This window comes from Etheostoma spectabile, chromosome 7 (genome assembly GCF_008692095.1).
Source record: "Etheostoma spectabile isolate EspeVRDwgs_2016 chromosome 7, UIUC_Espe_1.0, whole genome shotgun sequence".
NCBI lineage: Eukaryota > Metazoa > Chordata > Actinopteri > Perciformes > Percidae > Etheostoma > Etheostoma spectabile.
The window spans coordinates 24,358,417-24,382,500 of NC_045739.1; the positions used below are offsets into that span (position 1 = coordinate 24,358,417).

Below are 24,084 nucleotides of genomic sequence, written 5' to 3' on the forward strand. Positions count from 1 at the left end.
CGGTCTCATCGTCTCAGCTGGACGTGGAGCCGTTGTGTTGTTGCCATGGTTACGTCATGTTTAACATCAGATTATACACTACATTTGTTTTGGGTGCTTCACGTAAAGTAACTAGTAACTAAAGTAACTAGTAACTAAAGCTGTCGGATGAATGTAGCGGAGTAACTAAAGTAACTAGTAACTAAAGTAACTAGTAACTAAAGCTGTCACGTGAATGTAGCGGAGTAACTAAAGTAACTAGTAACTAAAGTAACTAGTAACTAAAGCTGTCACGTGAATGTAGTGGAGTAACCAAAGTAACTAGTAACTAAAGTAACTAGTAACTAAAGCTGTCACATGAATGTAGTGGAGTAACTAAAGTAACTAGTAACTAAAGCTGTTGGATGAATGTAGTGGAGTAACTAAAGTAACTAGTAACTAAAGTAACTAGTAACTAAAGCTGTCAGATGAATGTAGCGGAGTAACTAAAGTAACTAGTAACTAAAGCTGTCACATGAATGTAGTGGAGTAACTAAAGTAACTAGTAACTAAAGTAACTAGTAACTAAAGCTGTCACATGAATGTAGTGGAGTAACTAAAGTAACTAGTAGCTAAAGTAACTAGTAACTAAAGCTGTCGGATGATTGTAGCGGAGTAACTAAAGTAACTAGTGACTAGTAACTAAAGTAACGAGTAACTAAAGCTGTCACGTGAATGTAGTGGAGTAACTAAAGTAACTAGTAACTAAAGTAACTAGTAACTAAAGCTGTCAGATGAATGTAGTGGAGTAACTAAAGTAACTAGTAACTAAAGTAACTAGTAACTAAAGCTGTCAGATGAATGTAGTGGAGTAACTAAAGTAACTAGTAACTAAAGTAACTAGTAACTAAAGTTGTCAGGTGAATGCAGTGGAGTAACTAAAGTAACTAGTAACTAAAGTAACTAGTAACTAAAGCTGTCAGATGAATGTAGTGGAGTAACTAAAGTAACTAGTAACTAAAGTAACTAGTAACTAAAGCTGTCACATGAATGTAGTGGAGTAACTAAAGTAACTAGTAACTAAAGCTGTCACATGAATGAATTGGAGTAACTAAAGTAACTAGTAGCTAAAGTAACTAGTAACTAAAGCTGTCACATGAATGAATTGGAGTAACTAAAGTAACTAGTAGCTAAAGTAACTAGTAACTAAAGCTGTCAGATGAATGTAGTGGAGTAACTAAAGTAACTAGTAACTAAAGTAACTAGTAACTAAAGCTGTCACATGAATGTAGTGGAGTAACTAAAGTAACTAGTAACTAAAGCTGTCGGATGACTGTAGTGGAGTAACTAAAGTAACTAGTAACTAAAGCTGTCAGATGAATGTAGAGGAGTAACTAAAGTAACTAGTAACTAAAGCTGTCAGATGAATGTAGTGGAGTAACTAAAGTAGCTAGTAACTAAAGTAACTAGTAACTAAAGCTGTCAGATGAATGTAGTGGAGTAACTAAAGTAACTAGTGACTAGTAACTAAAGTAACGAGTAACTAAAGCTGTCACGTGAATGTAGAGGAGTAACTAAAGTAACTAGTAACTAAAGTAACTAGTAACTAAAGCTGTCAGATGAATGTAGTGGAGTAACTAAAGTAACTAGTGACTAAAGTAACTAGTAACTAAGATAACTAAAGCTGTCAGGTGAATGCAGTGGAGTAACTAAAGTAACTAGTAACTAAAGTAACTAGTAACTAAACTGGAGTGTTAAGTTATGACAATATAAATCAGAAGGGGGGGGTATGTCATTCTGCTGTCCCGTTGTAGATGCTTTGTATTATTATTGACGCTCAATTAAAAAATTAAATAAAAAAGAAACGGAAAAACCCGACGCTTTAATGACGTGCCGTGAACGCAGCATGACACAACAACGAAGATGGCGTGTTGTGGGAACTGTTTTTGTTGCCAGTGTTGCTGCAGAGACGGAGAGACGCGGACCCCGGAGGAACTGGTGAGGAAACATAAAGAAAATAGGAGAAAACTAGGACGTGTAGATCATTTTAATAATCCGACATTTGCCCTGCAGGGGTTCCTCGCGACTATCTGCCCTGTTCGGGCAGGCTAGCTCCACCCTGCTGCTCGGTGCGTTCACGGTCTCGGAGCTTTATTATATACACACTGATCTTTATATCCATCCCAGTACAAACCGACACCCAGGCTGAAGTCTGCAGTTATTCTTCTTACTCTGCATCGTTGCTTCAGGGAAACATGTTTTGCTTTTTAACTCATGCACGTGGAGAGAAATCCCCCCCCGTCGGACCAAACTCCGTTTAAAAACTCATGCATTTAAGGACTTCCTCTCTTTTTAATCAAGCTACTTAACCCTCATTGACATAATTTAGACTTCGTGTGGCTCATCAGAACCCCTGCTTCAGTTCGGCATACATGTTGCACCATAATTACACTAATTACTAATTATAACTTCTTAGTTTGGTCACCCTGTTAACAGTCATCTTCCATCCAACTCCGATTGGGTTTGTTAGAAGAATCCGAGGAGTCCACGGAGACACAGGGCTGTTGTTGATGGGGGAAGAGAGCGAGAGAGTGTGTGTGTGTGTCTGTGTGTGAGAGAGGGAGTGTGTGTGTCTGTCTGGTCTGTCTGTGTGTGTGTGTGTGTGTGTTGTGTGTGTGTGTGTTGTGTGTGTTGTGTGTGTGTTGTGTGTTGTCTGTTGTCTGTCTGTGTGTGTCTGTCTGTCTGTGTGTGTTGTGTGTGGTGGTGTGTCTTTGTGTGTGTGTGTGTGTGTTGTCTTTCTGTCTGTTGTGGTGTGTGTTGTGTGTGTGTGTGTGTCTGTCTTCTCTGTGTGTGTTGTCTTCTGTGTTGGTGTGGTGTGTGTGTTGGGTGTGTGGTGTGTGTGTGTCGTCTGTGTGTGTGTCTCTGTCTGTGGTGTGTGTGTGTGTGTCTGTCTGTCTGTCTTGTGTGTGTGTGTGTGTCGTGTTGTGTTGTGTGTGTGTGGTGTGTATGTGCTTCCGAATCCGTACGGAGGTTGGTGTCATGTCTTTCCGTCTCTGCGCTCAGTTGTGTCGTGTTGTGTTTTGTGTTTTGCACATTTCAACATTCAATACAGAATCCAGTACAGGACGACGTTCGTTTTAGTACTCACAAGATCATGCGGACATCAGTGGTAAGAGAAACTACCAGACGACGTCTGTGTTACCTTATCGCAAAGATGACTCACCTGGCATTCGCTGGCTTAATTTCCAGTAATCGCCCCTGCCGTGCGGATGTGTCCTACGGTAACTGTGTATTTTAAGTTCTATTATGTTTCTTAGGCGATCAGGGAGATCCAAGTGGAAGAAGATGAGATTCTACCCAGGAAAGACTATGAGGTGAGAAACCTGTAGACATCATAAGGAGAGAGATCTCTGTAGTTGTGTTGATGGCTTCATGCTGCCCCCGGTACAGAGGAGAGCCAGTGGAAGTCAGTGGGAGTCAATGGAAGTCAATGGGAGTCAGTGGAAGTCAGTGGGAGTCAATGGGAGTCAATGGGAGTCAATGGGAGTCAATGGGAGTCAGTGGAAATCAATGGGAGTCAATGGGAGTCAGTGGAAGTCAATGGGAGTCAATGGAAGTCAGTGGAAGTCAGTGGAAGTCAATGGGAGTCAATGGAAGTCAATGGATGTCAATGGAAGTCTTATAATGAGTCATGGAAGTCATGTGGAAACTCATGGTCTAACAATGGGATTGCAAGGGAGTCAATGGTGTTCAAGTAAGGTCTATTTTATGTGTTCAAATACCAGATTTATCTTCCACAGCGCCATCGAATAATAACACACTTATGAGTTCTTTACCAAAACCAAAACATTGCAAAGGGATCAAGCTTGTTAAAAGCTTAAGGTCACTAATAGTATATTAATGTGTATGTCTCAGAATATTCAGATTTTTATTTTTTACTTTTTCTCAAATTTTTTGTCAATATTTTCCAATTATTTTTCTCAAAATATTCTGACTTTTTTTCTCTCGAAATAATAAAATTTTTTTCAAAATAAGACAATTTTTTTCTCAAATTTTCCCAACTTTTTCCCCCAAAATATTCCAACTTTTTCTAAAAATATTCCTTTTCTTTCCAAAATATTCCATTTCTTTCCAAATATTTCCGAACATTTTTCTCAAAATATTCCGACTTTTTTTTCTCAAACTAATCAAATTTTATTTCTCAATATTTTTCCGACTTTTTTCTCAAAATAATCCCGTTTTTTTCTTTCAAAATATTCCAAGTTTTGATCAATATTATTCAGACTTTTTTTTCAAAATTTTCCAACTCCGATTCATTTTATGATGAATGAATATTTAAAAAAAAAACTTTTATTGGTAATTATAAATGCAGATACCGATAGTTTGGGAAATGCCTGATATTGGCCGATATTAAAAAATAGATCTATAAAAAAAGTTAGAATATTTTGAGAAACAGTTGGAATATTTAAAAAAAAATTTGAATATTTTGGAAAAAAAGTCAGAAAATTTTGGGAAAAAGTTGGAATATTTTGGGGGAAAAATCGGGATATTTTGAGAAATAAAAATCTGAAAATTAAAAAAAACAGAAGTTGGAATATTTTGAGAAAAAAATCAGAAAATGTTGAAGTTGGAATATTTGGAAAAAGTTGGAATATTTTGAAAAAAAAAATCGGGATATTTTGAGAAAAAAAGTCAGAAAAGTTTGAGAAAAAGTTGGAATATTTTGTAAAAAAAAAGCCGGAATATTTTGAGAAAAAAGTCAGAAAATGTTGAGAAGTCAGAATATTTTGAAAAAAAGTTGGAATATTTTGAAAAAGTCGGAAAATTTTGAGAAAAGTCAGAATATTTGGAGAAAAAAAGTCCGAACATTTTGAGAAAAAATTGGAATATTTAAAAACAAAATTGGAATATTTTGCAAAAAAGTGTGAATATTTTGAGAAGAGGTTTTGTACCCTGGCCCCGGGTAATACTGACCCAGTCCTTGTTGTTTTTGCTGTGAACCAGAGCCTGGACTACGACCGCTGCATCAGTGAGCCCTACATGGAGGTCCTGGAGGGGATGGACAGCAAGGTGAGCCTGAAAATAACAATTACACTTAAAAACAAAAATAAACACTTTTGTTGATGCTTTTTAATCTTTTTTTGATGTTCTCAACACTACGTAACACTAACTTATTAACTTCAGTTTTACAGTTATTTCAGGAATTTATGGTCAATGAAATTATTGAAAAATTATACCTGATGTTATTAAATGACCCGTTGTCCTATATCAATGTTGTTTTTAATTCCCCAAAATAACATGATTGATTCCAACGCTCTTTGCCAAGTACAAATCTCTACTTTCATTAATTTTGGGTCTTATTCTATTTTATAGCATTGTAAAACAAAGTGAAGTGTTGTTGAAATAGTATTGAGTAAAAGTTGACATATTCCAGTCTGTGATTATCATCAACATCCATTCCTTTAACTTTAGTCTCAATAATTCCTAATTTCTGCTTTTCTAACTCAAACATTAGGTATAATTTCCTGTAAATGAGGTTTATTGACCATAAATTCCAAAAATAACTGTAAAACTAAAGTTAATAAGTTTGTGTTGGAAAAAAAATGACAAAACATTTAAAAAGCACCATAAGTGTTGAAAAAAACGTAAGAAAACAACATTGATAAAAAGCCTCAACAAGTGTTGATTTTCAATTTTGACAGGAAGACAACACATGAGAGAAATATGTATATGTGTGTGTGTGTGTGTGTGTGTGTGTGTGTGTGTGTGTGTGTGTGTGTATGTATATATATATATATATTTATAGTATAAATAAAAAGCATTGTGTTGCATTTTAAAGTGCAGTTTTCTTCTAATATTTTCTCTAAACTACCACATAAAAATCTCTTAATATCTTTCACATTTATAACTCCACGGGTTCAGTTGAATACAGTCTCTTAAACAGGTTTCCTTAATTAGACGGGCCCCATAATGTTAGCGTCACAACAGTGTGGAAAGTGCATTGAATACAAAGAAATCACAACAAATATAACGATAACAATACAATACAACAAGTAAGATGTACACGTTTATAATTCCACTGGTCCGGTTGAGCACGGCCACGCATCACACAGATGTCCTTTCAACATTTATAACTACAAAGAAAATAAACACATAAAATACAATGAGTCAAACATATACTTCTTTCAGTCATTTTACAGTCTCTCAAACATGTTCCCTTAATTAGACGGGCCCCGCGATGTTAGCGTCACAACAGCGCGGAAAGTGCATTAAATACAAAGAAATCACGACAAATATTAAACAAATATAACAAGGCTGAAATACAAAAGCACAATTACCGCGTGCGCCTCTTGGACCGTGCGACGTCTCCTCTGCGGCCACGTTGATGCTCTCTGGAGACCTTTTTTTACCCACAATGCAACAGGCGTGGCCTTCACTAAACTCTGGTCACTTGACCTTTTAGACTTCAACATAAAAATCTTGCATCTGTAATAAAAGAACAAAATGTAAACAAAATATATTTTCAATGGGAAATATTTTAGTGCAATTTTAAATCAAACGTCAAATTTTTAAACGTATTTAATATACACTTTTAAGGTTTTTAATTACCGTATGAATTCACACACTAATGGAATAATCAAACAATATGAACTGACGTGTAAGTCTCCATAGCACTGTCCCTCAGACAGTTACAACGGTCGCTTGTCTTGTTGAAACCGCGATGACGTATTAAAGAGCGATGTGTCGCGCGACCAGAGGTGGGTAGAGTAGCCAAAAATTGTACTCAAGTAAAAGTACTGTTACTTCAGAATAATATGACTCAAGTAAAAGTAAAAGTAGTCGTCCAAATAATTACTTGAGTTAAAGTAAAAAAGTACTTGACGAAAAAACTACTCAAGTAGTGAGTAACTGTTGAGTAACGTCTGATTTATTTCTTAACACAAGCATCAACCAGACCGACAAAGATACAAAATAATTATCTTTAGGCAAATTATAGTTCATCCAATCAATAAAATAAATTATTAATTACAAAATAGCTTACTTGAGAGACTTGTCACATCAAATTTGGATGGATACTGCATGTGTAAAACATACTGTATGTGACTAAAAGACAAACATCCACCTCTCCACAGCAAAAACTACAACCACCGCTACGTCTCCTCAGGTTAGATGTTGAGTTGTTGAACGCTGACATGTCCGTTTGTTTTGGTAGACCCTGAACACACCGCAAAACGTAGCTGCTGTTTCTTTGCTTTGCTACGAGTGTAAAGCTAACCTGTCCCATATTAACGGTCTATGGTCCCGCTGCTGAAACGAGTACGGTCACGTGACTGCACAACGACGTGTGATTGGTTAAGCACAGTCACGTTCAGCGGAAGACTCTCTGTCAAAATAAAACAACATGAGACGTACGCGGGGGTAAAAACAATGACGCGTAGTAACGAGTAACGAGCTCATTGTAGCCTGATGTAGCGGAGTAAGAGTACAGTTTCTTCTTCACTAATCTACTCAAGTAAAAGTAAAAGTATAGTGATTTAAAACTACTCCTAGAAGTACCATTGTTTCAAAAACTTACTCAAGTAAATGTAACGGAGTAAATGTAACTCGTTACTACCCACCTCTGCGTGCGACGCTAATAAAACCGTTTTCATCCCTTTGTAATAGAAGAGCCAGCGGTACGAGGCGGCGCGGTGGGTGATGATGTTCGCCATCGGGGTCGCCGTGGGGATGGTGAGTGCGTTTTGGGATTTCTTGTTTTTCTTTGCCAGAATTATTCAAAACGTGTGTCGATCACCGTGGAAAACGCTGCCTTCACTGTCTCTCTTGCAGGTCGGGCTGTTTGTGGATTTCTTCGTGCGCCTCTTCAGCAAAATCAAGTTCACTCTGGTGGGCAACTGTATCCTTCACCACGCCTGTCTGCGTGGTCTACAACAGACCCCCCAAATCCCACAGGATGCGGATCCGCTCCGGAGAGTCATTAGGTTTCCATTAAAGTCAATGTGTGTATTTCCCAGGGCCGTAGTCAAGACCACCTTAGTCGAGTCCAAGACAAGTCCAAGACCAGGACTAGTTGAGACAGAGTCCAAAGAGGTTAAAGTCCAAGACAAGACCCAGTCCAAAAAGGTTCTAGTCCAAGACAAGACCCAGTCCAAAAAGGTTTGAGTCCAAGACCAGGACTAGTCGAGTCCAAGACAAGTCCAAGACCAGGACTAGTTGAGACAGAGTCCAAAGAGGTTAAAGTCCAAGACAAGACCCAGTCCAAAAAGGTTCTAGTCCAAGACAAGACCCAGTCCAAAAAGGTTTGAGTCCAAGACAAGACCCAGTCCAAAAAGGTTTGAGTCCAAGACCAGGACTAGTCGAGTCCAAGACAAGTCCAAGACCAGGACTAGTTGAGACAGAGTCCAAAGAGGTTAGAGTCCAAGACAAGACCCAGTCCAAAAAGGTTCTAGTCCAAGACAAGACCCAGTCCAAAAAGGTTTGAGTCCAAGACAAGACCCAGTCCAAAAAGGTTTGAGTCCAAGACCAGGACTAGTCTAGTCCAAGCAAGACCGAGTCCAAAAAGGTTTGAGTCCAAGACCAGGACTAGTCTAGTCCAAGACAAGACCAAGTCCAAAAGTTTGAGTCCAAGACAAGACCGAGTCCCAAAAGGTTTGAGTCCAAGACCAGGATTTGTTGAGTCCAAGCAAGACCGAGTCCAAAAAGGTTTGAGTCCAAGACCAGGACTAGTCTAGTCCAAGCAAGACCGAGTCCAAAAAGGTTTGAGTCCAAGACCAGGACTAGTCTAGTCCAAGACAAGACCAAGTCCAAAAGGTTAGAGTCCGAGTCCAGACCTTGTCCAGGACATTAATAAAGGTCTTATGCATGACAGTATCAAGACAATCATTTTGGGTTTTCCTTTCCCTTATCAACATAATGAAGACACCTGGACTCGGTCCAGACCAGAAGCCAGATCTGGCAAGACCAGCGGCCTACTTTTTCTCTCTATACTGTATTGAGAGATGCTGGAAATTTCAGTTTCCTTGCAGGAGTCATCCCAAAAGAATTAATAAAGAGAAGTCTAATGTTTTATGTAAAACAATCTGAAGAGACGTGGTCCTCCTCCGGGTCGAGGTCTTGTTCTTCCTTAACTCGTCCTCCAGCTATAGAGAAGTGCAGCGACCAAGGCTGTCTCCCCCTGTCCCTGCTGGAGCTCCTGTCCTTCAACATGACCTTCGTCTTCATCGCCAGCGTGCTCGTCCTCATCGAGGTAAGACTGGTTTACTAACGGGTTTTTTTTTGTGGTTAAATTTTTTCATTTTTCATATATTTAAGAAATACAAACGGTTACAAACAAGACACTGAGACGGAGAACGCGTCCCGGGACACCCGCGCTAAAAAGAGGAATACAATTTTTTCGGGGAAATTGATCTTAATGCCTTGTTGGAACTTGGGCTGTAGGGTGATGCGTTTGAGAACTCGTGCTGTAGAGTGATGCGTTTGAGAACTTGTGCTGTAGGGTGATGCGTTTGAGAACTCGTGCTGTAGAGTGATGCGTTTGAGAACTCGTGCTGTAGAGTGATGCGTTTGAGAACTCGTGCTGTAGGGTGATGCGTTTGAGAACTTGGGCTGTAGAGTGATGCGTTTGAGAACTCGTGCTGTAGGGTGATGCATTTGAGAACTCGTGCTGTAGAGTGATATGTTTGAGACTCTGTGCTGTAGAGTGATGTGTTCGAGACCCCGTGCTGCATAGTGATGCGTTCGAGACCCCGTGCTGTAGAGTGATATGTTTGAGACTCTGTGCTGTAGAGTGAGTGTCGAGACCCGTGCTGCATAGTGATGCGTTCGAGACCCGTGCTGTAGAGTGATATGTTTGAGACCCGTGGCTGTAGAGTATGCGTTCGATACCCCGTGCTGCTGAATGATGCGTTGAGGACTCGTGCTGTAGAGTGATGTGTTCGAGACCCTGTGCTGTAGAGTGATGCGTTTGAGAACTCGTGCTGTAGAGTGATGCGTTTGAGAACTCGTGCTGTAGGGTGATGCGTTTGAGAACTTGGGCTGTAGAGTGATGCGTTTGAGAACTCGTGCTGTAGGGTGATGCATTTGAGAACTCGTGCTGTAGAGTGATATGTTTGAGACTCTGTGCTGTAGAGTGATGTGTTCGAGACCCCGTGCTGCATAGTGATGCGTTCGAGACCCCGTGCTGTAGAGTGATATGTTTGAGACTCTGTGCTGTAGAGTGATGTGTTCGAGACCCCGTGCTGCATAGTGATGCGTTCGAGACCCCGTGCTGTAGAGTGATATGTTTGAGACCCCGTGCTGTAGAGTGATGCGTTCGATACCCCGTGCTGCTGAATGATGCGTTTGAGACTTCGTGCTGTAGAGTGATGTGTTCGAGACCCTGTGCTGTAGAGTGATATGTTTGAGAACTCGTGCTGCATAGTGATGCGTTCGAGACCCCGTGCTGTAGAGTGATATGTTTGAGACTCTGTGCTGTAGAGTGATATGTTTGAGACCCCGTGCTGTAGAGTGATGCGTTCGATACCCCGTGCTGCTGAATGATGCGTTTGAGACTTCGTGCTGTAGAGTGATGTGTTCGAGACCCTGTGCTGTAGAGTGATGCGTTCCAGGCCCTGTGCGGTAGAGTGATGCGTTCCAGGCTATGTGCTGTAGAGCGATGCGTTCGAGACCCCGTGGTGTAGAGTGATGCGTTCGAGACCCCGTGCTGCAGAGTGATGCGTTCGAAAGCCCTGTGTTGTAGAGTGATGCGTTCCAGGCCCTGTGCTGGAGAGCGATGCGTTCGTGACCCCGTGCTGTAGAGTGATGCGTTCGAGACCCCGTGCTGTAGAGTGATGCGTTCGAGGCCCCGTGCTGTAGAGTGATGCGTTCGAGACCCCGTGCTGTAGAGTGATGCGTTCGAGACCCGTGCTGTAGAGTGATGCGTTCGAGACCCCGTGCTGCAGAGTGATGCGTTCAAAAGCCCTGTGCTGTAGAGTGATGCGTTCGAGACCCCGTGCTGTAGAGTGATGCGTTCGAGACCCCGTGCTGTAGAGTGATGCGTTCGAGACCCCGTGCTGTAGAGTGATGCGTTCGAGACCCCGTGCTGTAGAGTGATGCGTTCCAGGCCCCGTGCTGTAGAGTGATGCGTTCGAGACCCCGTGCTGTAGAGTGATGCGTTCGAGACCCCGTGTTTGTAGTGATGCGGTTCGAGACCCGTGCTGTAGAGTGATGCGTTCGAGACCCCGTGCTGTAGAGTGATGCGTTCGAGACCCCGTGCTGTAGAGTGATGTTTAACGCCTTCATGCTGTGTTCGGGTGTCCCGTTACAGCCGGTCGCTGCAGGTTCGGGGATCCCAGAAATCAAAAGTTACCTAAACGGAGTGAAGATTCCCGGGATCGTCCGGCTGCGAACGTTTCTCTGCAAAGCCGCCGGAGTCCTGTTCAGTGTGGCTGGAGGTAAGGTATAATATGTATAATACTTTAATTACTTAAACTTCTGATACTTTAACTACACACACCTGATAATACGTGTGTACTATTGAAGGATTTTGAAAGCAGGACTTTTTAATTGTCAATTTATTTGTAAATGTGTGGGAAAGATTCGTAAAAACCATTTCTCTGCGGGTTTTTTGACGCACGTTGTCCCCTTTAACCCTTGTGTTGTCCTCAGGTCCAATTTGACCAATTTTTATATTAGAATAACGGGTTTCTTTGAACCAAATATCCCCAAAATAACATGAATGCATGGATGTATGTTGTATGGAAGCCACGCCAATTTTCTTTATGAATGAATAATGTATTGTAAATAAATAAATGTTTTGCCTTAAAATACAGGGGGCACAACATACCACCCCCTATGTTAAAATACAGGGGCTAAGGGATACACCCCCCATGTTAAAATACAGGGACATAAGATAACCCCCTATGTTTAAAATTTCAGGGGCATAAGTATACACCCCTATGTTAAATACAGGGGACATAAGTATACACCCCCCTATGTTAAAATACGGGGGCATAAGTATACACCCCCCATGTTAAAATACAGGGTCAAAGTAACCCCCCCTAGGGTTTAAAAAACAGGGGGCATAAGTATACACCCCCCTATGTTTTAAAAACCCCTAGAGGCAGAATATTATTTAAAGACCAGTTATTTTTGGATCAGGATATATGCATCCTGATAAAGTGCCCTTGGCCTTTGGAATTAAACTAACCCCCACGCCCCGGTCTGACTGTCTGACTGTTTGTCTGACTGTCTGACTGTCTGACTGTTTGTCTGACTGTCTGACTGTCTAGGACTTTTTCTGACTGGGCTGTGTCCTTGAGGTTCGGTTGTGTGGGGAAAGAAGGTCCGATGATACACAGTGGAGCCATAGTGGGAGCTGGTCTTCCTCAGGTACACCGCCACACATCCTAAACACAACAACAAACATTGATCAATGCGACTCAGTTCACACTGCGTATGCTTTTATAGCTTTTTTATGCTTTTTTTGGGGGGGGGGGGGGGCACTTTGTCACTTTGATATTTTTGTCACTTTATTTGACATTTGTTCAGATTTGAGTCACTTAAGACATTTGAAACAGAACTTTTAGTGGAACAGGAAGGAAATTGATGATGCACATTTGCTCCACAGGATTACATTGCAGCATCAGTTCCCAGCTTACAGGTCACAACGTTCTCGCTCAATACTGGACCAATTTCAAAGACTGTTGTTCCCATTGGTCACTTAGACAGCAATGTATGGGGGAAAACAAATGTGTGAACGTGTGGGGAAAATAATAATAATTTACCCTAATTGTGCTCATCACATGGTTTTTCCCCCTCTTATCAGTTTCAGAGCATCACTTTCAAAAGGATCAAATTTGATTTTCCCTACTTCCGCAGCGACAGGTACGTCTGCAGTTCACAATCTCATCAACAAAACCCTGTTCAGATGTTATCGGGGACAGCTCATCGGGGTGTCTGTGCTGTTTTTTTCAGGGACAAGCGAGACTTTGTGTCCGCGGGCGCTGCTGCTGGAGTAGCGGCTGCCTTCGGTGCTCCTATCGGTGGCACGCTCTTCAGTCTGGAGGAGGGCTGCTCCTTCTGGAACCAGGGCCTCACCTGGAAAGTGGTACGTCACCTAAGCTAAAAAGCACCAAGACGGTGGCAACGTTTGTGTTGGTTCTGCTGACTCAGCAGCCATCAGTGGATATTACTCTAACCCTTGTATGGTATTCGGGTCAAATTGACACGTTTCAAATTTTTACAAGAAAAAAAATGGTCCAAGTTCCATTTTTCTATCTGCAAATCAACGGCCTTACCTTATTTTCTGTGATAAACATGTGTTCCTGACTCAGTTCATGAATTATTCTGGATATGACCACTTATGTTTTTTCCATAGTGGATTTTTTTAACATGAATTATAACCTTATGACAAAAAACAAACCACACTTCCATTTTTTCATTGTGTGCTAGTAGAGACTGATGCATTCCTTAAACATCTCAATTGTTTGAAATTGACATAAAGACAATATTTGTTAATAGACTATGAGATACAATTTTATTTCATAATTGTTTTTAAAACCCCAAATAAGTCATAAGTCATTTTGACCCGGGGCAAACGAGATGGGCCCGAACATGAAGACAACACGATATTATTATATTATTATTATAATATTAAGAAAATAAGGGATTTTCCCTGAAATAACCACAGACTATAAAATGTAATTGACTTTGCTTCCGGGTCTGAATACGCTGAAGTTCCTTAAGCTGCATTCCTCTAACGTCCAGCAGGGGAGACCCTTAAAGCTGCATTCTCTCTAACGTCCAGCAGGGGGAGACTCCTTAAAGCTGCATTCTCTCTAACGTCCAGATGGGGGAGACTCCTTAAAGCTGCATTTCTCTCTAACTCCAGCAGGGGAGACTCCTTAAAGCTGCATTCTCTCTAACGTCCAGCAGGGGGGACTCCTTAAAGCTGCATTCTCTCTAACGTCCAGCAGGGGGAGACTCCTTAAAGCTGCATTCTCTCTAACGTCCCAGCAGGGGAGACTCCTTAAAGCTGCATTCTCTCTAACGTCCAGCAGGGGAACTCCTTAAAGCTGCATTCTCTCTAACGTCCAGCAGGGGTAGACTCCTTAAAGCTGCATTCTCTCTAACGTCCAGCAGGGGAGACTCCTTAAAGCGTCATTCTCTCTAACGTCCAGCAGGGGGAGACTCCTTAAAGCTGCATTCTCTCTAACGTCCAGCAGGGTGAGACTCCTTAAAGCTGCTTCTCTCTAACGTCCAGCAGGGGAGACTCCTTAAAGCTGCATTCTCTCTAACGTCCAGCAGGGGAGACTCCTTACAAGCTGCTCTCTCTAACGCCAGATGGGGGAGACTCCTTAAAGCTGCATTCTCTCTAACGTCCAGCAGGGGGACTCCTTAAAGCTGCATTCCCTCTAACGTCCGCAGGGGAGACTCCTTAAAGCGCATTCTCTCTAACGTCCACGGGGGAGACTCCTTAAGGCTGCCTTCTCTCTAACGTCCAGCAGGGGAGACTCCTTAAAGCTGCTTCTCTCTAACGTCCCGCAGGGGAGACCCTTAAAACTGCATTCTCTCTAACGTCCAGATGGGGGAGACTCCTTAAGCTGCATTCTCTCTAACGTCCAGCAGGGGAGACTCCTTAAAGCTCCCTTCTCTCTAACTCCACAGGGAGACTCCTTAAAGCTGCTTTCCCTCCCTAACGTCCAGGGGGGGAGACTCCTTAAGCTGTATTCTCTCTAACGTCCGAAAGGGGAGACTCCCCCGGGCTCCCAAAAGAATCTATTCTATAAAAGTCTATGAACAATAAGCCTATTTCTCTCTTGGTTTATTAATTATTTTATTGCTTTTCATGGTACTCAAAACACTTTCTGAATAGTTCACTTGTTGTTAAATCACAATGTGAGTGGCAGCCAACGGAGGATTGCATTATTTTGGCAGGGTCATTTAAAAAAAAAAAAAAAAAAAAAAAAAAAAAAACTTCAGGCCTCTCACGCAGTCTACGACAGCTCTGTCGTAGACTGCCCAGGACCATAGATCCCGCTTTACAGTATACATTGATAGCACCAAGTACTAACCATGAAGTATGATTCACTCCCTTCCTCAGCTCTTCTCTTTCATTTTGTTTTAGCTCTTCTGTTCGATGTCGGCCACTTTCACGCTCAACTTCTTCCGTTCTGGGCTCAACTTTAACAAGTGGGGCTCCTTCCAGCTGCCCGGGCTGCTCAACTTCGGGGAGTTCAAGGTAACCAGTACATTTACACACTGAGGTTGTCTCTGCGTTTGGTACAAAATACATTTAATACTGTCAATCGATTTAAGTATTGAATCGCGATTAATCGTGTGATTGTCAATACTTAAAGGTGCAGTAGGTAAGACTTATAAAATTGAATAAGACGCCCCAAAATGAATGAAAGTAGAGATTTGTACTTGGCAAAGAGCGTTGGGTGGAATCAATCATGTTATTTTGGGGAACTAAAAAGAACATTGATATAGGACAACATGAGGACAACATGAGGACAACATGAGGACAACATGGGGACAACATGAGGGTTAAAGTAAACAAAACTTAACAAAATAACTGCTCTTCTTTTAACCTTAACTGTGACCTTGCTGGGCACAACACAGCTGAACCAATTAGGCCACATTTAAAGAAACTTTTCCACTGTCAGCATCACACGCTGGTCAACCAATGAAACGGCTCCGACAGCAGCTGCTGAGCCTGTTTTCACTTTAGATAGACCGTTAGAACGGCCAGTTGAAAAGTTTTTCGGGAGTTTTTCAGAGGCGGCGAGTCGAGCTGGTTTGCATAAAGATGTCCAGGCTACTTTACGCAAACCAGCTCGACTCGCCGCCTCTTGAAAACTCCCGAAAAACGTCTACTAGAAGCAGGGCAACTCCACGGCCCTTCTCTTGAGAGTCGCCACGCCGCTAGCAGCGTGCATCGCCCGGCCGCTCACAGAGACAATGAATGGAGAGCGTGGAAATGACTCGTGCCAGTGGACATGTACCGTGACTGTCTTCCAGTTTTAAATCACTTTTAAAAACTCATCTTTTTGCACTGGCTTTTAACACAAGCTGAGCTGTGCCATTTTGTTATTGATTTGATCAAAAAGCTTTTTATCTGTTGTCTGTTTTTTATTGTTTTTGGCATATTCTGTTTTAGATGGGTTTTTTTTCCGGGTATTTATTGTGCTTTTTCTTATGTTGTTATCTATATTTGTGCAGCACTTTGGGGCAGTAGTGACCGTTTGTAAATGTGCTATAGAAATAAACTTTGACTTTGACCTTCCAACACTCTGTCTCACCAGTGTTCAGACGGAGATAAGAACTGCCACCTGTGGACCGCCGTGGACCTGGCCTTCTTCGTCCTGATGGGGGTGGTGGGTGGCCTGCTGGGGGCGCTCTTCAACTGCATGAACAAGTGCCTGGCCAAGTATCGCATCAGACACATCCACCCCAAGGCCAAGTTCATCAGGTGATCGCTGCAGTCATCACACAGGGGTCACATGATCCTGTATACTTATGCCCCTGTATTTTAACATAGGGGGGTGTATACTTATGCCCCTGTATTTTAACATAGGGGGGTGTATACTTATGCCCCTGTATTTTAACATAGGGGGGTGTATACTTATGCCCCTGTATTTTAACATAGGGGGTGTATACTTATGCCCCCTGTATTTTAACATAGGGGGGTGTATACTTATGCCCCTGTATTTTAACATAGGGGGTTGTATACTTATGCCCCTGTATTTTAACATAGGGGGGTGTATACTTATGCCCCTGTATTTTAACATAGGGGGGTGTATACTTATGCCCCTGTATTTTAACATAGGGGTGTATACTTATGCCCCCTGTATTTTAACATAGGGGGGTGTATACTTATGCCCCTGTATTTTAACATAGGGGGTGTATACTTATGCCCCTGTATTTTAACATAGGGGGGTGTATACTTATGCCCCCTGTATTTTAACATAGGGGGTGTATACTTATGCCCCTGTTTTAACATAGGGGGTTGTATACTTATGCCCCTGTATTTTAACATAGGGGGGTGTATACTTATGCCCCTGTATTTTAACATAGGGGGGTGTATACTTATGCCCCTGTATTTTAACATAGGGGGTGTATACTTATGCCCCTGTATTTTAACATAGGGGGGTGTATACTTATGCCCCTGTATTTTAACATAGGGGGGTGTATACTTATGCCCCTGTATTTTAACATAGGGGGTGTATACTTATGGCCCCTGTATTTTAACATAGGGGGGTGTATACTTATGCCCCTGTATTTTAAGAAAGAACATTTATTTCTTTACAAAGAAAATGTGTGTCCTTAAAATGTTGGATTCTTGCTCATTTTTTTAATTTAGGCATTAAGGCATTTTTTTTTATTCCTCTTTTTAATCAATTTCAGCCTTGTTGTGTAAACCTTTGCAAGACACTTATTTACTTTATAGCGTGTATTTACAAATGTCAATCTGATTTCTGACCTTTTTCCAGAGTTCTCGAGAGTCTCTTGGTTGCCATGGTGACAACAGTGGTGATATTCGCCGCTTCCATACTGTTGGGAGAGTGCCGCGACCTGTCCTCGCCGACAACCCACAACACCACGGTACGTATCGGCTCCATCCGCCATCTTTACAGGTGTCACTGCCCTATGTGAGTGGAGTGCAGATTTGAGTCGCGCATGCTCAGATTTAAACGGTTTACGACATAACCGTCGTACTGAAATTTGTAAAATCCATGAAATATTAAAGTTTTTTCAATACAAACAATAACAGAAGATGGGAATAATTTCCTTGCAGCTAACTAACTGTGATTGATTGATTGCTAACGTTAGCTCAAAACACCATTCAACTGTCAGCCTTTGTAGTGTTTGATGCTAACTTGTCGCTAAGCTAGCAGTCATTTCAAAAATGTTGTAGCTATCTATGATTGTTTGATGCTAACTTGTCGCTAAGCTAGCAGTCATTTCAAAAATGTTGTAGCTATCTATGATTGTTTGATGCTAACTTGTCGCTAAGCTAGCAGTCATTTCAAAAATGTTGTAGCTATCTATGATTGTTTGATGCTAACTTGTCGCTAAGCTAGCACTCATTTCAAAAATGTTGTAGCTATCTATGATTGTTTGATGATAACTTGTCGCTAAGCTAGCAGTCATTTCAAAAATGTTGTAGCTATCTATGATTGTTTGATGCTAACTTGTCGCTAAGCTAGCAGTCATTTCAAAAATGTAGCTATCTATGATTGTTTGATGCTAACTTGTCGCTAAGCTAGCAGTCATTTCAAAAATGTTGTAGCTATCTATGATTGTTTGATGCTAACTTGTCGCTAAGCTAGCAGTCGTTTCAAAAATGTTGTAGCTATCTATGATTGTTTGATGCTAACTTGTCGCTAAGCTAGCAGTCATTTCAAAAATGTTGTAGCTATCTATGATTGTTTGATGCTAACTTGTCGCTAAGCTAGCAGTCGTTTCAAAAATGTTGTAGCTATCTATGATTGTTTGATGCTAAGTTGTCGCTAAGCTAGCAGTCATTTCAAAAATGTTGTAGCTATCTATGATTGTTTGATGCTAACTTGTTGCTAAGCTAGCAGTCATTTCAAAAATGTTGTAGCTATCTATGATTGTTTGATGCTAACTTGTCGCTAAGCTAGCAGTCGTTTCAAAAATGTAGCTATCTATGATTGTTTGATGCTAACTTGTCGCTAAGATAGCAGTCATTTCAAAAATGTTGTAGCTATCAATGATTGTTTGATGCTAACGTTAGCTCTAAACGCCATTCAAATGACAGACTTTGTTGTGTTTGATGCTAACCAGCAGTGAAACAACTTGGTTAAGTAGGTCCATTTTTACTGTGTCAACATCACAGAAGTCTCTCGTTAGCATCTTGTATGCTACTTGTCGCTAAGTGACGCATGCGCAACTCAAATCTGCACTTGACTCACACTGGGGAGGGACACACTGCAACTCAGGAGACCCATCTGTTAAACTCCTGAAGTTCGCTGATTACACAACGGACAACAACCTTGCGTTTAACACATTCAAAACTGGAGATGATCGTGGTCTTCAGAAGTTCCCCCCCCCCCCCCCCCCCCCCCCCCCCCCCCGTGTCTGCTGTGGAATCCTTCAGGTTTCTGGGATCCACTATGTTACATCTTCTGAGGAAGAACTTAATGTTCACAACATCCCAATTCCTTTGGACGATAACTTCCTCGGTCTCTACTCCATCCAACATCCTGTCAGCATAACATGCTCCGATTCAGAACTCAATGTAATAGCGCCTCCTTCTGGAACATCCCTTATTAGCAGCTAATATGCTACTTGTTACGTTGTGTTTGATGCTAACTTGTAGCTAAGCTAGCAGTGAGCCAACGTGGTTAAGTAGGTCCATTTTAACTGTGTTGACACTACAGAAGTCTCTTGTTGGCATCTTGTATGCTACTTGTCGCAAAGTGACGCATGCACAACTCAAATCTGCACTCTCCTCACATTGGGCAGTGACAACGGCACAGAAAACAACAACTATCACAATAAAACAGGAAACAGAACCCATACAAGACAAGACCAAAACTAACACCACACAATAATCACAAGACATGACAGAAAACCAGGCTAAGAAATTAAGAAGTCCGTCATCACATGGTGGGGGTTTTCACAGGATTACAGCATGTGAGTTTTTGTCCCCAGCTGTCCGCCAGTGAGGACATCAACTCAACCGTTCGCCAGTTCTTCTGCACCAACAAGACCTACAACGACATGGCCACGTTGTTCTTCAACCCGCAGGAGGCTGCCATCCATCAGCTCTTCCACCAGGAAGGTTAGCACACACACTCGTACCATCAGAGGAGGTGGGGAGGGGGGGGGGGGTTGTCCTCCGGCCGTGTGCAAAGTGTCCCTGAGCAAGACACTGAACTGTAACGTCCTCAATTCATGGTTATCGGTCGAAATAGTTAGCTAAAAGTAACAGTTTAAACGGTAGAAATAGTTAGCCTAAATTCATGGTTAAACGGTAGAAATATTTATATGCATTTACACTACATGTCATTTAGCTGACACTTTAATCCAAAGCAACTTACATTTGCTATAAATATGTCAGAGGTCACACACGCCTGGAGAAACTAGGGGTTAAATGTCTTGCTCAGGGGCACGTTGGCTGATGTATCTAGTGCGATCTTGGTGGAAATGTTGTCCATCCATCCATCTTCATCCTCTTATCCGGTATTGGGTCGCGGGGCCAGGAGCTCCAGTTGGGAACCCCGAACTTCCCTTTCCCAAGCCACATCAAACTGCCACAAAGCGCACACGCACTTTGGTCATGTGCTATTGTCTTATTCCTTTTATCCATGTTTTACGGTCTCTATTACATGTTTTACTGTCTCTATTACATGTTTTACGGTCTCTATTACATGTTTTATGGTCATGTTTTACTGTCTCCATTACATGTTTTACTGTCTCCATTACATGTTTTATGGTCATGTTTTACTGCCTCTATTACATGTTTTACGGTCTCTATTACATGTTTTACGGTCATGTTTTACTGTCTCTATTACATGTTTTACGGTCTCTATTACATGTTTTACTGTCTCTATTACGGTCTCTATTACATGTTTTACTGTCTCTATTGCATGTTTTACTGCCTCTATTACATGTTTTACGGTCATGTTTTACTGTCTCTATTGCATGTTTTACTGCCTCTATTACATGTTTTACGGTCATGTTTTACTGTCTCTATTACATTTTTTACGGTCTCTATTACATGTTTTAATGTTTGGTGTGTTGCATGTTATGTGCTGGTCTACTAAGTTTTAAGGATGTCCTGCCTCTTAGACTGTAAACCTAGTTTACCCACGGGTAGGGATGGCCAAATGAAGCTTCGTGGACCAGTGTCTTTATGTTCTGAGCCCCCTAGATGGCGCTCTGGGGTTTAAGAGAAAGGCCTGAGAGCAATTCAGTGTATTCTCAACCAATTGTTGAACAAAGAGCGCCATCTAGTGGCCTCAGAAAATAAAGACGCTGGTCCACGAAGTTTCATTCGGCCGTCACTACCTACGGCTACCAATGAAAGGAACCTGGACCTGAAACTGGACCTGAACCTGAACCTGCCTCCTGTTCCTCCCGTCAGGTACCTTCAGTCCCGTGACGCTGTCCGTGTTCTTCCTGTCTACTTCCTGTTGGCCTGCTGGACCTACGGTCTGTCTGTCCCCAGTGGTCTCTTCGTCCCCTCGCTGCTCTGTGGGGCGGCGTTTGGACGTCTGGTCGCCAACATCCTCAAAGTGTAAGAACCGTGTTTTCCTAATGTCATACATTAAAGCCCGGTTTATGGTTACCACGGTTACCCTGCTTGAGCCAAAAAAAGACATCACCACGTCTGCTGTTCCTAGCGCCAAGGCTCCGCAAGTTGCATTTATAATGACAAAAAAAACGGACGGTCAACCATGTTATTAGTGATGGCGTTGCATAGTCTGTCCACCAGAGGACGCTCCACAACGTCCCTGTTAGTGATGGCGTTGCATAGTCTGTCCACCAGAGGACGCTCTACAACGTCCCTGTTAGTGATGGCGTTGCATAGTCTGTCCACCAGAGGACGCTCTACAACGTCCCCGTTAGTGATGGCGTTGCATAGTCTGTCCACCAGAGGACGCTCTACAACGTCCCGTTAGTGATGGCGTTGCATAGTCTGTCCACCAGAGGACGCTCTACAACGTCCCCGTTAGTGTGGCGTTGCATAGTCTGTCCACCAGAGGACGCTCTACAACGTCCCGTTAGTGATGGCGTTGCATAGTCTGTCCACCAGAGGACGCTCTACAACGTCCCCGTTAGTGATGGCGTTGCATAGTCTGTCCACCAGAGGACGCTCTACAACGTCCCCGTTAGTGATGGCGTTGCATAGTCTGTCCACCAGAGGACGCTCTACAACGTCCCTGTTAGTGATGACGTTGCATAGTCTGTCCACCAGAGGACGCTCTACAACGTCCCTGTTAGTGATGGCGTTGCATAGTCTGTCCACCAGAGGACGCTCTACAACGTCCCTGTTAGTGATGGCGTTGCATAGTCTGTCCACCAGAGGACGCTCTACAACGTCCCTGTTAGTGATGGCGTTGCATAGTCTGTCCACCAGAGGACGCTCTACAACGGTCGGGCTCTAGTGGTTCCGCACCACCGATATTGTTTTTATTTTTTTATTTTTTTACACTGCTCACGCTGCTCTTTCAGTTCAACACGGTCGGCCGAGCCGGTTCGCCGCTACAACCGTCTGTAAGATTCTTCACATCCAGAAATGTCTGTCCATTGTCCTGAAATGTTCTGGTGCATGGATGATAACCAATTGGAGTGTTTTTTTTGTTTGTTTGTTTGTTTTTTAATTTAATAAGTAGGGATGCACTGAAGCCAGCATTTGGCTGTGGATCCAGTTAAATGTTGGTATTACTGTGTCTGTCCGTTGCTAGGAAACTGGGAATGGACATCTACTCCGGGACCTTCGCCCTCATCGGAGCAGCCGCCTTCCTCGGAGGCGTCGTCAGGATGACCATCAGCCTGACGGTCATCCTCATCGAATCCACCAATGAAATCACCTACGGGCTGCCCATCATGATCACGCTAATGGTACGCTGTCATGCTCTGTGTTTCACCGTTTTCTACTATTATTTATTTTATTTAAACTGTCTATTGATCCCCAGTGGGGAAATTACTATTTACACTCTGTTTGTTAGTAATGACTACACACAGGCCTGAAATACACACACATGCTCAGGTCCTTTTCATCAACCACTGTGCTGTTTTGTTTTTAATTTAGAGAGACATATTCTGTTTTGTCACCAGTGTTTTCCCCTAGCTTTGTGGAAGGTTTTAGGAGTGCGTATCTGGCGATAAGGTTTATGCGTTTTTTCAATTTAAAAAAAGCCATTTGCTCATACATCGTGTCTCTTGGTGGGATTTTGTCTCTTATTGTAGTCATGTTGTCTCTTTTTGGTCATTTGTTATTCTTTGGGGTGGTCTTGGGTCTCTGTGGGCTTTTGGCGTCTCTTTGTAATCGGTTTGTTTTAGGCCTTTAACCCTCGTGTTGTCTTCACCTTCGGGACCCTCTCGTATCCCCCGGGTCAAATTGACCCGTGACTTATTTGGGGTTTTAAAAAAAATTCTGACGTCAAACTTCATAATCTATTAACAAATATTGTCTTTATCTCAATTTCTAACAATTGAGATAACATGTAGGACAACATGAGAGTTAATGTGATTTCAGGTCCCTATATGAAATTCACCAGAAGTGAAGAGATGCGTTTCTAATGTCAGGTGTGTGTGTGTGTGTGTGTGTGTGTGTGTGTGTGTGTGTGTGTGTGTGTGTGTGTGTGTGTGTGTGTGTGTGTGTGTGTGTGTGAGAGAGAGATGCAGTCATGTGTTTCCTGTTGGGTTTGTGTGATAAACGGTTGTGTGGATCATCAGGTTGCCAAGTGGACCGGCGATTTCTTCAACAAGGGGATCTACGACATCCACATCGAGCTGAGGGGAGTGCCGCTGCTGGAGTGGGAGACCGAGGCCGAGATGGACAAGTAAGACACCTCCACAGCACTGCAGAGGAAGGTCTGGCTGCACCACAGATGCATTCTGGGATAGGAGGAATAAATGCTTTGGGCTGTTTTGCATTTCTTCGAACCAATCACAGTCGTCCTGGGCGGCGACGGCGGCTAAATAGTCTCAAGAAGGAACTGGTTCTGGGCGAACATTTGCACCCCCGCATAAGAAAACTCCTCATACAATATTATGAAAATTGACCCCTTTAAAAAATGTCTATATCTGAAATATGAGTTTCTTTTTAACCAAATTACCACCAAAAAAATGGATTGGATTCCTTCCAACGCTCTTTATAAATACAACTGATCACTTTCATTCCTCTGATCTTCACTATTAGTCACAATAATTCATAATTTCTGCTTTTTTTAACTCTAATATTAGGTAAAATTCTATATAAATGAGGGTTATTGACCATGAATTCCCAAAAATACGGTGAAACTAGTCAGGTTGTGTAAGTGAAAACTAAAAAATAGTCTTATAAAGGGATGAAGATGTCAAATTTGTGTGCGTTCCTGTGATCTGTGTGTACCCCGCCCCCACCCCCGTCTCATCTAGGCTGACAGCCAGTGACATCATGGAGCC

The 24,084-nt window shown here is 42.3% G+C and overlaps 1 protein-coding gene across 1 annotated transcript in view; it reads left to right on the forward strand.

Moving 5' to 3' along the window:
- Positions 1 to 1,709: 1,709 nt before the first annotated feature.
- Positions 1,710 to 24,084, forward strand: part of clcn6 (chloride channel 6) — a 28,864-nt gene continuing 6,489 nt past the window's right edge. Inside the window, 19 exon segments of the mRNA XM_032519875.1 lie at positions 1,710 to 1,956; positions 3,276 to 3,332; positions 4,963 to 5,028; positions 7,624 to 7,689; positions 7,789 to 7,855; positions 9,099 to 9,205; positions 11,264 to 11,397; positions 12,267 to 12,327; positions 12,764 to 12,822; positions 12,913 to 13,045; positions 15,065 to 15,178; positions 16,245 to 16,411; positions 17,433 to 17,544; positions 19,621 to 19,750; positions 21,056 to 21,091; positions 21,094 to 21,208; positions 22,380 to 22,536; positions 23,374 to 23,480; positions 24,058 to 24,084. The exon segment at positions 24,058 to 24,084 is cut by the window's right edge and continues 160 nt beyond it. Coding sequence (XP_032375766.1) covers positions 1,882 to 1,956; positions 3,276 to 3,332; positions 4,963 to 5,028; positions 7,624 to 7,689; positions 7,789 to 7,855; positions 9,099 to 9,205; positions 11,264 to 11,397; positions 12,267 to 12,327; positions 12,764 to 12,822; positions 12,913 to 13,045; positions 15,065 to 15,178; positions 16,245 to 16,411; positions 17,433 to 17,544; positions 19,621 to 19,750; positions 21,056 to 21,091; positions 21,094 to 21,208; positions 22,380 to 22,536; positions 23,374 to 23,480; positions 24,058 to 24,084 — 1,790 coding nt within the window. The 5' untranslated portion in view covers positions 1,710 to 1,881.